At 53.3% G+C, this 14063-nt stretch overlaps 1 protein-coding gene and 1 long non-coding RNA gene across 3 annotated transcripts in view; both read right to left on the bottom strand.

The window, feature by feature from the left end:
* LOC311607809 overlaps positions 1-14063 on the bottom strand; it is a 307121-nt gene that overhangs the window by 1142 nt on the left and 291916 nt on the right. The gene's annotated exons all lie outside the window — the stretch shown is intronic.
* PPP1R26 (protein phosphatase 1 regulatory subunit 26) lies at positions 322-7367 on the bottom strand. 2 transcript variants are annotated; one of them, XM_084799865.1, is made up of 3 exons: positions 7049-7367; positions 6393-6500; positions 322-4101 (listed from the first exon to the last, which is right to left on the bottom strand). In XM_084799865.1, the coding sequence occupies exon 3, from the start codon at positions 4041-4043 to the stop codon at positions 534-536; it is 3510 nt and encodes a 1169-aa protein (XP_084655991.1). In that variant the 5' UTR covers positions 4044-4101; positions 6393-6500; positions 7049-7367; the 3' UTR covers positions 322-533. The 2 variants fall into 2 exon arrangements, with proteins under 2 accessions (XP_084655991.1, XP_084655990.1); XM_084799864.1 differs by having other exon boundaries at positions 7060-7367.

The following is a 14063-nucleotide window of genomic DNA, read 5'->3' as shown; positions in this document are numbered from 1 at the left end:
GTTGCATCCTGACACACCTCAGCCGTATTAGCGCTTCTGAGGTGGATAGCTGCTGCCTGAATATTTGCATCAGCAAATGGCCAACAGGTCCAGCCTCTGCCTCTGTTCTTCACAGGGACAGTTAGAGCCAAGTGTTTGCTCATCCACCATACATGCACAGAGACCAGACAGAATTGCAGCTAGGAACACCCTGCAAGAATGAACAACATTTTTAAAAAGTCTTTTTTTTAAAAACAGTATTTTAAATAATTATAAAAAACAAAACAAAAAACCCTACAAAAACTGTATGTACCAGGACACAATCATTAAATAAAAATGTCATTTGAGGTTAGTGTACATATTTATATGGGGAGGGGGCTGCACAGAAAGGACCCAATTTTTGCTCATTGACTGTCCCCTACTCCCACCCCATGCTGTTGACACAGACAGACAGACAGACAGACAGACACACACACACACACAGAGGCAGGTGTGCCAAGGACATGATATGAACACTGCTTCTCACAGCTATGACGAGAGCCATGACACGCCTGTCACAACTTGAGGCCTTTACTGCTCACTGTGGCACTGCCCTCATCCTCCACGGAAGTGTCACTGAATTCACTGGCATCACTGCCCAAAGCCTCCTGGTCCTGGTGTTCCCTGTCAACCCTGTGCCGGTATCTCAGGTCTAGGACATTGTCCTCGGAGCCAGAACTCCTTCTGTCCTGCTGCCTCAGGGCCCCTTGAGCCTTCCGGCTTGGCCAGGGCCCACTGTCCTTCATAAGCAAGTGTGGGCTTCCAAATACAGGGTTGTGGCCAGGCTGTGTCTCCCTGAAGGCAGAGAACGCTGGGCCCTGCAGAGACAGGGACAAGTTGGGGCTGAAGAGGCCAGCCTGCTTGGCCCCCCAGGAGACGCTCTTCCCGAAGTGGAACAGCTGGGTGGAGAGGAAAGGCAGGCTCTTTCTGGGGCCTGAGGAGAGGCTGGGTGGGCCCCCAGCCTGTGGTGTGGCCCCCTTTTCCTTCTCACCCCGGAAGACCCCTGTCCACACTGTGCCTTGACCTGAGTTCAGTGCCCAAGGACTGGGCAGCCTGCTCTGGTGTGCAAAATCACTCCAAGGGAGGGTGAGGTCAGCCTGGGGTCCAGGGCTAGGGGTCAGCAAGTTCTGACTTCCATAGTTCAGGTGAAACGTCCCCCTGGCACTTACAGCCTCGGCACCCACTTTGGCACAACTGGGAAGCTGACTGAAAACACTTTCGGCGGTGGCAGTCTGGGTTCCTTGTGGGCTCTGGTCCTTGTGAAGGCTAATACTTTTCCTCCTTGGTGGAGATGCTTTGGCACAGCTGTTCCTGCTGGTGTTCTTGGGTAGTGCTGGCTCGCTTCGGCCCAGGATGGTGGGGAGGCGGGTGGCCTGCTCGGCACGGGCAGTGCCCCTCCCAGTCTGGCTCAAGAGGCTGGCTGCCTGGGTCCGAGCTTTCTCCGGGCCTCTCCTTCCTTCAGCCGGCTGAGGGGTTCCCTTGGCTTTCTGGCTCCGTGTGCACACTCCAGGCTGTAACCCCGGGGTTGGCTCTTTCCTGTAGGGCACCTCTGGCTTGGCAGGGCCCCCTTGAGGTTCTGAGCTGCGTACAGACTCCTTGGCCTTTTCGGCCAAAAACCTCCTGATCTCTAGCTCAATGCTGTCATCACTGTCCACTGAGCTGTCCTCAGACAGGGGGTCAGAGGCTGAGGGAGGGCGGCCACTGGCTCCTGCGTCCTTAGAGGTCGGAGCCCCTTCTAGATTTTTCCTCCTGGGAAGAAAAGTGGGGCCCGCATCCTCACCCCCAGTGCCACCACCCTGCTTCGCCTTCTCAGCCACACTGCTGAAGATGCTGCCTGGGCTTCTTCCCGGGCTGTCTCTGTTCTCCCCTCTGCACTTGGCCAGACAGCTCCGCGGTGCCTGCTGCCCGTGGTCCCTCCAGTCCCCGAGAGGGCTGCTCAGCTTCTCCCCACACCGAGACTCTGCGGTGCCAAACCTGACCTTCTTACAAGCAGCCCGGGTCTCTCGGCACCTCTTCTTGAACTTCCGCTTGGATCTTAACAAGTCCTTGATGGCCATGTCCAGGTCCTCGTCGCTGTCCAGAGAGCTGCTCTTGTCCTCGGAGCTGTCCTTCTCGCCGCCAGCACTCTTCCCCTCGCTGGTCTTCGCCGCGAGGGCCCCACGGCCTTGGGATAGGTGTGTGTCACTGAGTCCAACTGTCCTGGAGGTGATGGGCTGGTCCTTGGCCTCAGCCTCCCCTCCTGCGGCCTCTGTGACTTTGAGAGGGTCCCACCCATCATGGCCAGGCTGCAACCTCCCCTGGATATGGTCACTGTCCTGGGCACTCTCTCTAAACTCCTTTATTTTCTTGGGCACTGTACTGCTGCCTCCACCTCTCCGTTTCCGTTTGCAGCCCGGAGGCGGATCTGGTGTTTTAGGAAGAGAGGCCTTGGGGATGCCAGGCTGGCCACTGGGGCCAGGTGAGGACAGCTGGCCCTGGGCAGGCTGAGGACTCCCTACTTGTGCCTTGAGGGCCAAAAATGTCCGGATCTCCTGCTCTATGCTGTCATCACTGTCAACGTTGCTGCTGTCACCTTCAGCTGGCCGGGGACAGAAGAGTGGATTCATGGATGGAGACCTGTCACTGCCTTCCGTGGGGGCGGGCAAGATGGTCTTAGAAATGTCCAGGATCGCTTCTGCGCACATCAGCTCAGTGGACGTGTCTGCTAGGCATGAGGCCTGGTGAACAGCGTCACTCTTGGCAGCTGTGTGTCCTGAAGGTACAGAGGCTCTTACATCCTTTAGGAGCTTGGAGACGGGGTCAGGGTGGAGACCTCCCATGTCGGTGCCCGTAACCTTTGCAACTGCCAGCTTCTTCTTGCCAGGGGCTCTCCTGTGGGCTTCAGGCAAGGCACTTGGCTGGCTGCTGCCAGGGCTCTCATCTCTCCGCTGGGCTCTCAGAGGCGGGTCCCCACTGGCCTCCCTCCTCGTTTTCTCTAGCTGGTATAGCTGGATCGCCTCCTCGATGCCATCATCACTGCTGGAGTCAGACGCCTGGTGCACTGGAGCTAAGTTCCTGATGCGCTTGCTGCGCCTGGCAGGCATGCTCCTCCTCACTCCAGCCCTGGTCTGTGCAGCCTCAGGCCTGTGGGCGGTCAGCTTTGTGCTCCCAGGGGTCTCAAGCTCTGTGGAGACCTTAGGCCGGAAGCTTCTGGGCTGCGTGCTCATCTTTGCTAACCGGGGAGGTTTTCGGAAGATGAACTCCTTACAGGGTCCTATCGGAGCTGCCCTGGCTGAGGTCTCTTGGTTCCCCCTAGGTCTGGCAGGGCTTTCATTTGGGTCTGATTTTTTGTCCATGGACCCATCACACTTCGCGGTTTCATGTTGTCTTTTCTCACTGAGGAACTGTTCTATTTCAGCTCGGATGCTCTGTTCAAAGGAGTCCTCGCTGCTCATGCTAGCTGGGGAGGTGGAGCCCTGGTCCTCACTGGCTTCCGCAGGAACACTACCTGAGCCAGGACTGAGCTGTGGGGGACACGGGATAGGCAGGGTACTGCTGTGGGCAGGCTCTGGGACACAGAGGGCACCTTGGGACACAGGCTCAGAAGCCCCGCCCTTCGCCTTCAGGTACTCTTGGATAGCCTCCTCGATGTCCCGGTCCACCGAGTCATCACTGTCACAATCCAGCTCCAAGGGACCATGCCTCTCAGCTTCATCTTTCTCCAGGGGGCTACAGTTTGCAACAAGACCACAGGCAGGGAACTCTGGCCGCTCTTTGCACACAGCAGGCTTCTGGGCTAGCCTGCTGTCCCGGCACCTCTCCGCACGCTGGCCTCTCTGTGTGACGCGCTCATGGCTCGTGCCCAGGGCAGCCTCGTCTCTCTGCAGCGTGTTGATGAGCATCTGTACCCTAGCACTCACTGAGGCCCTGGAGGTGTCCTCTCGAGACTCGGAGAAGCAGTCAGGAAAGCAGAAGTTCCTGGGCTGGCCAAAGGCCTCCCATCTGGACTGGAGCGCCACCACTGGAGGGGCGTTCATTAGGAACATCCTAGCAGGCAGGCTGGGTGCTGGGAGGCAGGGCTTCTGGGTCAGCCTGTTTCACATCCTGGGAGCAAAGAAAACACAATGAAGGATACAGCTAAGCAGTCCCATTATCAAACAAACACCCATGCTGAGACAAGAGACAGCACACCTGGGACTACAACCCAGCCTTGTTGGCTGGGGTGGAGGAAGGGCTTCCACAAGCCTCCCAGGCCTCAGTTTTGCCAGCAGGCACTTCCATCCTATAGGTGAAAGGCTCAGTTAGGAGGAAAAAAAAAAGTGCAAGCTCCACAGCCCTTTCCTTTCCCGCCTGGGTTAGCAGCTTTTCTGCCAGAGGACAAAAGAGGTGTCATTTACCTCCCTGTGTTCTCAGGAGACTTTATGGGTAGACCCTTTCTGTGAATGACCACCCTGTTCTTTAACCAAAGCTGCACCATAGGAAGGACTCAAAAAGCACTTTCTCAAGCCTTTTTTTTTTCAGACACGCCTTCACTACACTGTTGTATGTGAAAATGCCAAATGCATATCTGACAGATGATGTTCATAGGCTGACATCAGTTTTGGCTAATTAGCATCAAAATTACCCCAACTTTGGGTATGGGTGGGTCTGAAGGAAGGACTGTGTGGTGTGTAAAGAGATCACGGGGCTTGCCAGCTCAGATGGCGAGGATGTTATGAAGTAAATACGTATAGCTGTGTGGTCAGAGCCAGGTCTCCGCAGGTCAGTTAGGCTGGTCAGAACACTGCGAAGAGGAGCCTAGTCCAGGAGGTGCAGGGTTGTTTGGAAAGACACCAGAGTCTCTGTGTGGCTCTTAATTCTTCCGGGCTGCTTTGGTCCGCTTCTGCCTCATGAGACGGGAGAGCGCCTACAAGAGCTCCTCCGAGGGACAAGGGACGGCACAGAAGTTGTCTCCACCCCTAACCCAAGGCCAGATGGTAGGGCCTGGCCTGTTGTTTGCTTTGCTCTGTCCTCTCCACCAGCTATTTAACTGGTCTTTCTGACAGGCTGGGATGTGCTGTGTACATACTGAAATCCCTCCCCCGAGAGGTGGGGCTGGCCATCCAGACCAGAATGTGCTCAGAGCGGAAGGCAGCCTAACTAGAGGTCTCTGCAAACGCAGCAGCAGCTCATTTTTAGAACCAAGAAACTAATACACGAAATCTATTGCAACCAGGTGTAAGAGCTTCAGGCATGAGGTGTTCGCTGCTCCCTTTACATGTCAAAGCATCTTCCACCAGCTTTTTGTTTGTTTTTTAAAGATTTATTTATTTATTTTCACATTATAGATGGCTGTGAGCCACCATGTGGTTGCTGGGAATTGAACTCAGGACCTCTGGAAGAGCAGGTGGTGCTCTTAGCCTCTGAGCCATCTCTCCAGCCCTTGTTTTTTGAGGCAGGGTTTCTCTGTGTAGCCTTGGCTGTCCTGGACTCACTTTGTAGACCAGGCTGGCCTCGAACTCACAGCGATCCGCCTGCCTCTGCCTCCCCACCAGCTTTTAAAGTCCACTGCAAGGGCTGGACAGGGTTGTGCACACTTTTAATGGTAACACTTAGGAAGCAGAGGCAGGAGGATCTCTGTGAGTTCTAGGCCAGCCTGGTCCTACTACACACAGTGAGTTCCTGGCTAGTCAGGAACATAGAGACCAAATTGTCCAAATAAATGAATGAATAAAAATAAATCAGCTTTTACTACCAGGATTATAAAGAATTGGTGACATCTAGCTTAGAAACTGATGATAGTTTATAAATCCTTTTTTTTTCTGATGTGATATGTCATTAATGTAAAGAAAGACTCAAAACAAATTCAGGAACGCTTGCCCTGACATCGGCTACATTAACTGTAGCTAATTTGTCACTCTTCTGGGTGAGGGCCACAGATGGGGGTTAGGGGGTGCTTTCCTATACTAGCTACCAGGCCGTTCATATCCTGGCAGTCACCTACCTTAGTCCTGCTTGACAATAACACCTCCCAGGCCCAGGACAGTGGGAGCTGTTTAGGGGATCTTCCTCTTCCTTGCAGTAGGCTTGCTGCCAGAGCAATACCACAGAAATCACAGAACATTTGCACAGCCTAAGTGTGAAGAGTCTGAATCCAGCACCGTGTGGTGGCCCAGGCCTGGAATCTCAGGAGAGGGCCGGAGGAGGAGGTCCTCCAAGCAAGCACTGTTTTCTTATCTTTAAAGACAGCATCTGGGCTCTAGATAGCCTATCTCAACAGACCAAAGTAAACACAACAAAGGGTGCTTGTGGAGCCTGGGTAACAACCATCACACCAGGTTCAGAGCTGGGGGTATGGGGTGTGGTGGGGGGAAGATCGAGGGGGGAGCGCAAAAGATCAGTTTATGTCCACTCACCTGTTCACAGATGGACCCAGAGCTGGGCTTCTGACAGTCTTAATGGCTGTTGGTCCAACTACCTGGTCTACGTCAATCTTGGGAGCTGTCATTCTGGAGAACCATGAACTGCAGAGAGTTAAAGATGTGAACTGAAGCCAAGGTTGGGGATTTAAACTGGCGGCGGCTCTGGGAATCAGGTTTCCACAGCCGCTGTGGGTACAGTCAGCTCCCGCACCCCAGCATGCCTCTAAATTTAAGTTATGATGTAGAGGCCACTGTACTCCAACTTGAAGTGGGTGTGGTAAGATTTGGGCCTTAGGAGCCAGAGGTGGTGACATGATTCGGGGCCCCGAGAAAAACTGTTGTGTCTACAACCCTCTGTGCGGAGTGGAGGCGGAGAGGGAGACAGACTCTCGCGGCTGCTCATCTCGCTGCCTGAGAGGCTGCTGGAGCAGGAGTCTGGTCTTCAAGCAGGTTAAAGCCAACCTTTCTCAAAGGAGGGGAAGGGCCTCCCGCCGGTCTGTGGCCCCCCCACACCCAACCCCGAAGTCATTTTCTGGCATCCCAGGCTTAGGGAATCAGGGGCCTCGAAGCCGCGCGTGGGCAAGAAAAGCAGCCTTTGAAGGCCAGCCAGGCCTCGGTGACCCGGAGCCCAGCCCTCACCTGAGCCTCACCTGGACCCTACCTGCGCCCGCTGGCTCTCGAGGAACGCAGGGCGCAACAAGCGCCAGGCCAGCGCGGGGGGCTCCTCCCGGGGCCGTGACCCCTCTACCGTAGCAGCGACCAGCCCCAGCCACCGACCCGATCCGGTGCCCGCCCGCCGCGGCCTGCACGGCGAACCCAGCCCAGCTGCCCGCCCTGCGCCCCGCGTCCCGGGAGGCGCCGGGCCCTGAGCCCAAGGGAAACGCGGACACACGCGCCCCGCCCTCCCTCGGACAGGCGCCCGCAGCCACCGCGGAGTCCCGCGGGGCCCCCGGGGCCCGGCGCGCCGTGGGAGCGCGGGAGGGGAGGGCGGGGCCGGCGCGGAGAGGGGGCGGGGCGACCCCCCTTCAGGCCGTCCCTCCCGCCACCTACCCGCGGTGGCGGCGGCGGCCGCGCTCCGGAAGCCGTGCCCGGTGGCTGGGCATCATGGGAATGGCACGGCCGAGTTCCGGGGGAGGCGCGCGGCCCGGCCGGACCCCCGCCCGCGAGAGCGCGCCCACCTGCACCGCGAGTGCCCGCGCTTGGACACGCACAGCGCGCGGGAGGAGCGCACAGGGCAGCGCGGAAGCGGCCGCGGCGCCCGCGGGAGTCCGAGCCTGCGCGGGGACCCTTCTGTCCTCCCACCCAGGCCTGGCGGAGCGCCCGGAGCCGAGAGCGCGCACAGCCCAGGGGTGCTGGAGGTCGCGCGCGTTGGCAAGTTGGCCACGGCGAGGGGCGTGGCCGTGGAGAGCAGGAGGAGGGCCGGCGGACCCTCGCACATACCTTAAGCTGCCTCTTGGTAGCCCACATCCCGTGCTCTCCCCTGCCCCGTGCCTGGCATCTGCCCAGCCCGGCCCTTCACATCCTCAAGACAGCAAAGGTGTGCTTCCCTGCTTACAGTTTGCACCCAGCTCGAGATTGCGCTTAGCTTGCCTGCGCTGGACACGCGGGGCCTTCTGCCAGGGTCTTCGGTGTCGCCCATGTCTCTGGGGTGCCCAAGTTCCCTTACTTTGCAGAATGCTTCTATATGTCTTTTCACAATAACCCCACCTTACCCCCCACCTCCACTTATGGAGATCTCAGACCACATTTAGTAGGATTACCCTTAGAAATAGAGGCTGAGGGATAGACAAACACCCGGGGGCATGCGGGTGACCTTGCTCTACTTTCAAATCTGTGGTCTAGTCTGTAGTCTGGTGGAACAGGTGGAGTAGGGTTGGCTTCTACCAACACGGTCTGGATTCGAGAGTGGAATTCTATGGCTCTGTGGCACACTCTGGCCACCTGACGTCGGAAAGCTTTCTAATTTTTCTTTTGCTTTTTAGATAGGTCTGGAGATAGTGCATTGATGTTAGTGTCAGGGAGCAAGCCTGATGGAGCAGATGAAATGATTAGTGAGTGCTGGAGATCTGACTAGAAAAACCCCGGAGACTTTGTTCCAGAGAAGGGCTCGTAGCCTTCCTCCTTTCACCCCTGCACCACTTCTCTCTGGTTTTGTTTGTTTGCTTGTTTTGATTTTGAGACGGGCTGGTTTTGGACTATTTTTGAAAAAAAAAAACAATGTATATGTGTATGTATGTATGTATGTATGTGTGTGTCTCTGTGTTTGTGTGTATATATACAATGTTCTGCCTGCATGTGTGCCTGCCTGCTGGAAGAGGGCACTGATCTCATTTTAGATGGTTGTGAGCCACCATGTGGTTGCTGGGAATTGAACTCAGGACCTCTGGAAGAGGAGATGGTCTCTAAACTTCTGAGCCATGTCTCCAGCCCTGGTTTTGGACTCCTTTCCTCTGCCTTCCTGGTACTGGGATTACATATATTAAGTGTTACCATGCCCTAGTGCAGGAAGAGCTATTTCTAAGCTTGTGGAATTGGGGTGGAGTTGGGGTGAAGAAACACATAAGACATTTTAATGACTAGGGTCCCCCCTTTCTTTCTTTTGTTTGTTTCTTTCTTTCTTGTTCTTTTTAAAGATTCATTTATTTCAGCGGGATGGTGGTGACCCATGTCTTTAAACCCAGTAATAAGGAGGCAGAGGCAGGCAGATAATCTGAATTTGAGGCCATCCTGGTCTACAGAGTTAGTTCCAGGATAGCCAGGGCTACACAGAGAAACCCTATCTCGGAAAAACCAAAAAACAAACAATCCATCCCAAAAACCCAACCAACCAACCAAAACAACCAACCAACCAAACCAAACCAAACCAACCCTCTATTTGTAGACCAGGCTGGCCTTGAACTCACAGAGATCCTCCTGCTTCTGCCTCCTGAGTCCCGGGATTAAAGGGTGCGCTGCCGCCGTCGTCGCTGCCACCACCACCACCCAGCTGAGAAACCCTGTTTTGAAACAAAACAACTCATTTATTGTATGTGTATGTGTGTTTTGCCTGCATGTATGTAAGCACACCTCTTGCTTGCCTGGTCCTCAAGGAGTGCCAGAGGAGGGCATGGGATCCTCAGGGACTAGAGTCACAAGCAGCTGTGAACTAACCTGAGGTGCTGGGAATCGAACTCAGTTCCTCTGCTAGAGCAGAAAGTGCAGCCCCCACCACCTTTTCTTTTGGGCAGGGTCCCAGTGGGGGGATTTGTTATGTAAACTAGGCTGACCTCAAATTTACAGAGATCCACCTGCCCCTGACTATGAACGACATGTGCCATCACATCTGGCCTTGTCATTATGAAGTAATATTGCCAACCAGTTATCCAACCAATAATGCCGTCCCTCAGAGCTGCAGCTGTAGGACTATTTTGACATGCTTTTAGGGTTGTCCCTGATTGATGCCTGGAAGACATCGGTCTGCTTGGCAGAGATGCTGACACTTGCCAGGTGCCCTTCAGAGATGGGGACTGTCTGAGTTGCTCTCTATTGCTGCAAAGAGTCACCGAGACCAAGGCTTCTTACACAAGGCATTTACTGGGGCTCACAGTTTCAGAGGGCGAGTCCATGACCATCATGGCGGGGAGCATGGCGGCAGGCAGGCATGGCGGCGCTGGAGCAGTAGCTGAGCTCACAGGGACACCACAGAACAAACTGGAAATGGCATGGGCTTTTGAATCCTCAAAGCACACTCCCAGTGACACACCTCTAATCATTTCCAAACAGGTCCGCCAACCAGGGACCAAGCATTCAAGCCTGTGAGCCTACGGGGGGGGGGGGGGGGGGTGGGGTGGGGTGGGGGGGCAGCTGTTCTCACTGAAACCACCACAGGGATCCACCCCACTGTCTTCATGCCAGTTCCCATGTCTTGCCAGCCTGTGAAGATGCCATCCCATTAAGTTTCTGGCAGTCTGATGGGTAGGATAAGCATCCTTGTCACTTTAATTTTAATCTTTAATGTTGACTGAGCATCCTTTCATTCTTCTATTGCCTTTAGGAAAATTGTATGTGTTCCCTGGTCTTTGTTTTTCTTTGAGACAAGGTTTCTCTGTATAGCCTTAGCTGTCCTGGACTCGCTTTGTAGTCCAGGCTGGCCTCGAACTCACAGTGATCCACCTGCCTCTGCCTCCAGAGTGCTGGGATTAAAGGTGGGCACCACCACTGCCTGGCTTAAAGTTTTCTATTGGGCTGTATATTTCTGTCTTATTGGTTCTAGGAGTGTTATTTATTCATATCTCTCTGTCTCTCTCTCTGTGTAGAGTGTAGGTCACAGGATTACTTGTGGGAACTGGTTTTCTCCTTCCTCCATGTGGAACACAAGTGGTCAGACTTGAGGATGCATGTCTTTACCTGATGAGCCATCTCACCCGCCCTGATCTAGGAGTTTCTAGTGCTGGGGGCTTCATCCCACCCCTGTTATAAGCTCGTGCGCATTGTAGGAGAAGCTGTAGTTTCTGTCACTGTCCCTCCCTCTCTTCCTCTGTCCCTTCCATGCCTTGGCTGGCATTGAACTTGCCATTTTTCTGCCTCAGCTCTCTGAGGGCTGATGTTTACAGGGATTATGATCTTTCTTCTGACTTTGGGGTTCCTTTTCTTCTTCCTCTTTGCTATGGGGGAATTGAACCCAGGGCATATGCTCTGCCAAAACTCTACCACTGGGTTCCATGTTGGCTCTGTTTCTTAACAATTAAACTTTATTATACAACCCAGCTAGCTTACACAAGAGGGAAAAAAGGCTAAAGGGAAAAGAGAGTGAACCTTCCGGTATCCGTTCCACAGGACGGGTCCCTAGGTGTCTCTGGTCTGTGTGCTGGTCCGGCCTGTTTGCTGATCCTCTTCCCAATTCACCTGCGCTCAAACCCTGGTCCGAACCTGCTGCTCCTCTCTGTCTTTGCCTGCCTGCCTGCCTGTCACGTGCAAGGGTGGTCTCCCTGTCCCATTGAAGGTTGATTAGAACCACAATAGTCCAGGTGGAGTCCCCAGGTCGGCTTCCTGAATTCCAGGCCCAGGATGGCTCCACCCAGGCTATCTCAAGGTTAAACTCAGGGAGTTTCCATGGTGTGTCCAAGGGCAAAGCCCGCCAAGACTGCTTTCACCTGTGACAAAGCTTGCAGTCCTTCCCACAGTTCCGTCCACAGCCCAAGTGTTAGTGTTTTCATTTGTCTGCTCTACGTAGTTTCTTAGTTTCTCTGTTGGGGTTCATCAGGAGCTACTATGTATTCAACTGTTTGCCCCCCAAGATCCTTATTATCCTATGAGCAAATTCTCATGTATCCAAAATAATGTTGGGTAAATGACATTGGTGTAAAACCTCGCTTCCCAAATTATTCCTGGTTGGATAATAAAAGTTGCTGACAGCCTGTAGTTGGGCAGAGAGAGAGAGGGAGAGGGAGAAGTGAAAGGCAGGAAGCTGGGAAGGAAAAAGAGGGAGGCTTCTCAGCGGGAGACAAGAGAGGAGACGGCATGACTACAGGCTAAGTGGCTACGGGGCTAAGTGGTTGGGTTAATTTAGGGCATCTACCCAGCTAAGGCTTTGGAATTTATTTTTTTCAAGACAGGGTTTCTCTGTGTAGCCTCGGCTGTCCTGGACTCAGTTTTGTAGACCAGGATGGCCTCGAACTCACAGCCATCCACGTGCCCCTGCCTCCCCGGTGCTGGGGTTAAAGGCATGCGCCACCAATGTGGCACCCAGCTAGCTTTGAAATATTAAAATGTCTTAGTTTCTTTATTTTTATGGCGGAATGGCCACCTGGATCCTACATTTTTCTGTAGTGAAATTTGTTGAATGAATGACAGGGCTTAGGTAAGGCCATAGTGGCTTTAACTGTGCTTTGTGTTAGTCAGATTTCGTCACTGTAACAGAGGGCCTGAGGTGAACATTTTTATTTTCTATTTTATTTTATTTTTTTGGTTTTTCAAGACAGGGTTTCTCTTGTAGTCTAGGCTGTCCTGGACTTGCTTTGGACTTGCTTTGTAGACCAGGCTGACCTTGAATTCACAGAGATCTGCCTGCTTCTGCTTCCCGAGTGCTGGGATTAAAGATGTGCGCCACCACACCCGACTGAGATGAACAATTTTTAAGGAGGAAAACAATTCTGGAGAGATGGTTTAGCTGTTAAGAGTGTTTACTACTCTTGTAGAGGACCCAAGTTCAGTTCCTAGCACCTATGTTGGGAGGCCTACAACCGCCTGTTGACTCTGGCTCCTAGGGATCTGATGCCCTCTTCTGGCTTTCACAGGCACATGCAAGCATGCGAACTCATGAACACTTTCGAGACAGGGTTTCTCTGTGTAGCCTTGGCTGTTCTGGATTTACTTTGTAGACCAGGCTGGCCTCAAACTCAGAGATCTGCCTGCCTCTGCTCCCCGCAACCTCCCCACCCACTCCCCCCGCAAGTGAGTGCTGGGATTAAAGGTGTGTGCTACCACCACCTCTCTTAAAACCATGAGCCAGTAGCTGGGCTGTGGTGACACATCCTTTATTTTTATTTTATTTTATTTTAATTTTTTTTTTTTTTTTTTTTTGGTTTTTCAAGACAGGGTTTCTCTGTGTAGCCTTGGCTGTCCTGGACTCACTTTGTAGACCAGGGTGGCCTCGAACTCACAGTGATCCACCTGCCTCTGCCTCCCGAGTGCTGGGATTACAGGCGTGTGCCACCACGCCTGGCGTGACACATCCTTTAATCCAAGGAGGCAAGCAGATTTCTGTGAGTTTGAAGCCAGCCCAGTCTACAGAGTAAGTTCCAGGACAGCCAGGGCTACACAGAGAAACTGTGTCTTGAAAGAGAAATCATGAGACATAATCTCACATTTACATAATTTCAATGATTAAACTACTTAATGCAAGTACATGAATATTTATGCATGTGTGATGGACAGGGTGGCTTATACTACCATTTGAGAAACTAAGACGGGGAATTGACGGCTTGAAGCCATCCTGGTCCCCATAACAAGACCCTTTGCAAATAAAGAATATTCGTGGGGGTGATATGCATGCTCTCAATACTTTTTTTCACCCAAATGTGTGATGGGTATCTGTATGCATGTTCACATGTGTGGGCACATGTGTGTGCATGTGTGTGGAGGCCAGAGGTTGACACCTGGCATTTTACCTTCTTCCTCTCCTCCTCTTCTTCCTCCTCTTCCTTCTTCTCTTTTTGCATGCTGTTTTATTGTATGCTGCAGCCACTCTATATAAAATAGTTAAGCCTTGTGAAACGGAAATCCATGAAAATTCAGAGAGGTAGATGTTAAGGACTGACAAGTAGAGGATTGTATGTCACGGCACGGGTTACAGAGACGCTTTTGTACAGACTTCAGATTTAGTTCTCGGAATGTTCACTGCCTCATGAAAAGCGGCTTGAGAAACCTCGAGACACATGATTACGAGAAGGAACAGACTTTCTGGGGTCTGAAGGGATTTGTGCATGAAGACATTCCAGTCAGCAGAGCATTCTGCAGGCGGAACTGTTTCCAGTCTGCAGCTGCCTGGGAAACCTTTACACGGTCGAGCCTGGTCTGCAGCCGGAGCTGCTGATCCATCTTCTTCATGGCAGGGGTGCTAGAAGAATCTGACGTGGCCCTCGGGGACAGCCGTGCTGTTAGTCTGAGTGAGGAGCAGCTGGTGGC

The sequence above is a fragment of the Acomys minous genome (assembly GCF_964271855.1).
Source record: "Acomys minous genome assembly, chromosome: 10".
Lineage (NCBI taxonomy): Eukaryota > Metazoa > Chordata > Mammalia > Rodentia > Muridae > Acomys > Acomys minous.
The sequence above is the reverse complement of the archived record's forward strand: the minus strand, read 5'-3'. Positions and strand labels throughout refer to the sequence as shown.

Excerpts from the sequence above, each read along its gene's own strand:
- PPP1R26 (XM_084799865.1), bottom strand. The coding sequence starts at position 4,043 with ATGTTCCTAATGAACGCCCCTCCAGTGGTGGCGCTCCAGTCCAGATGG.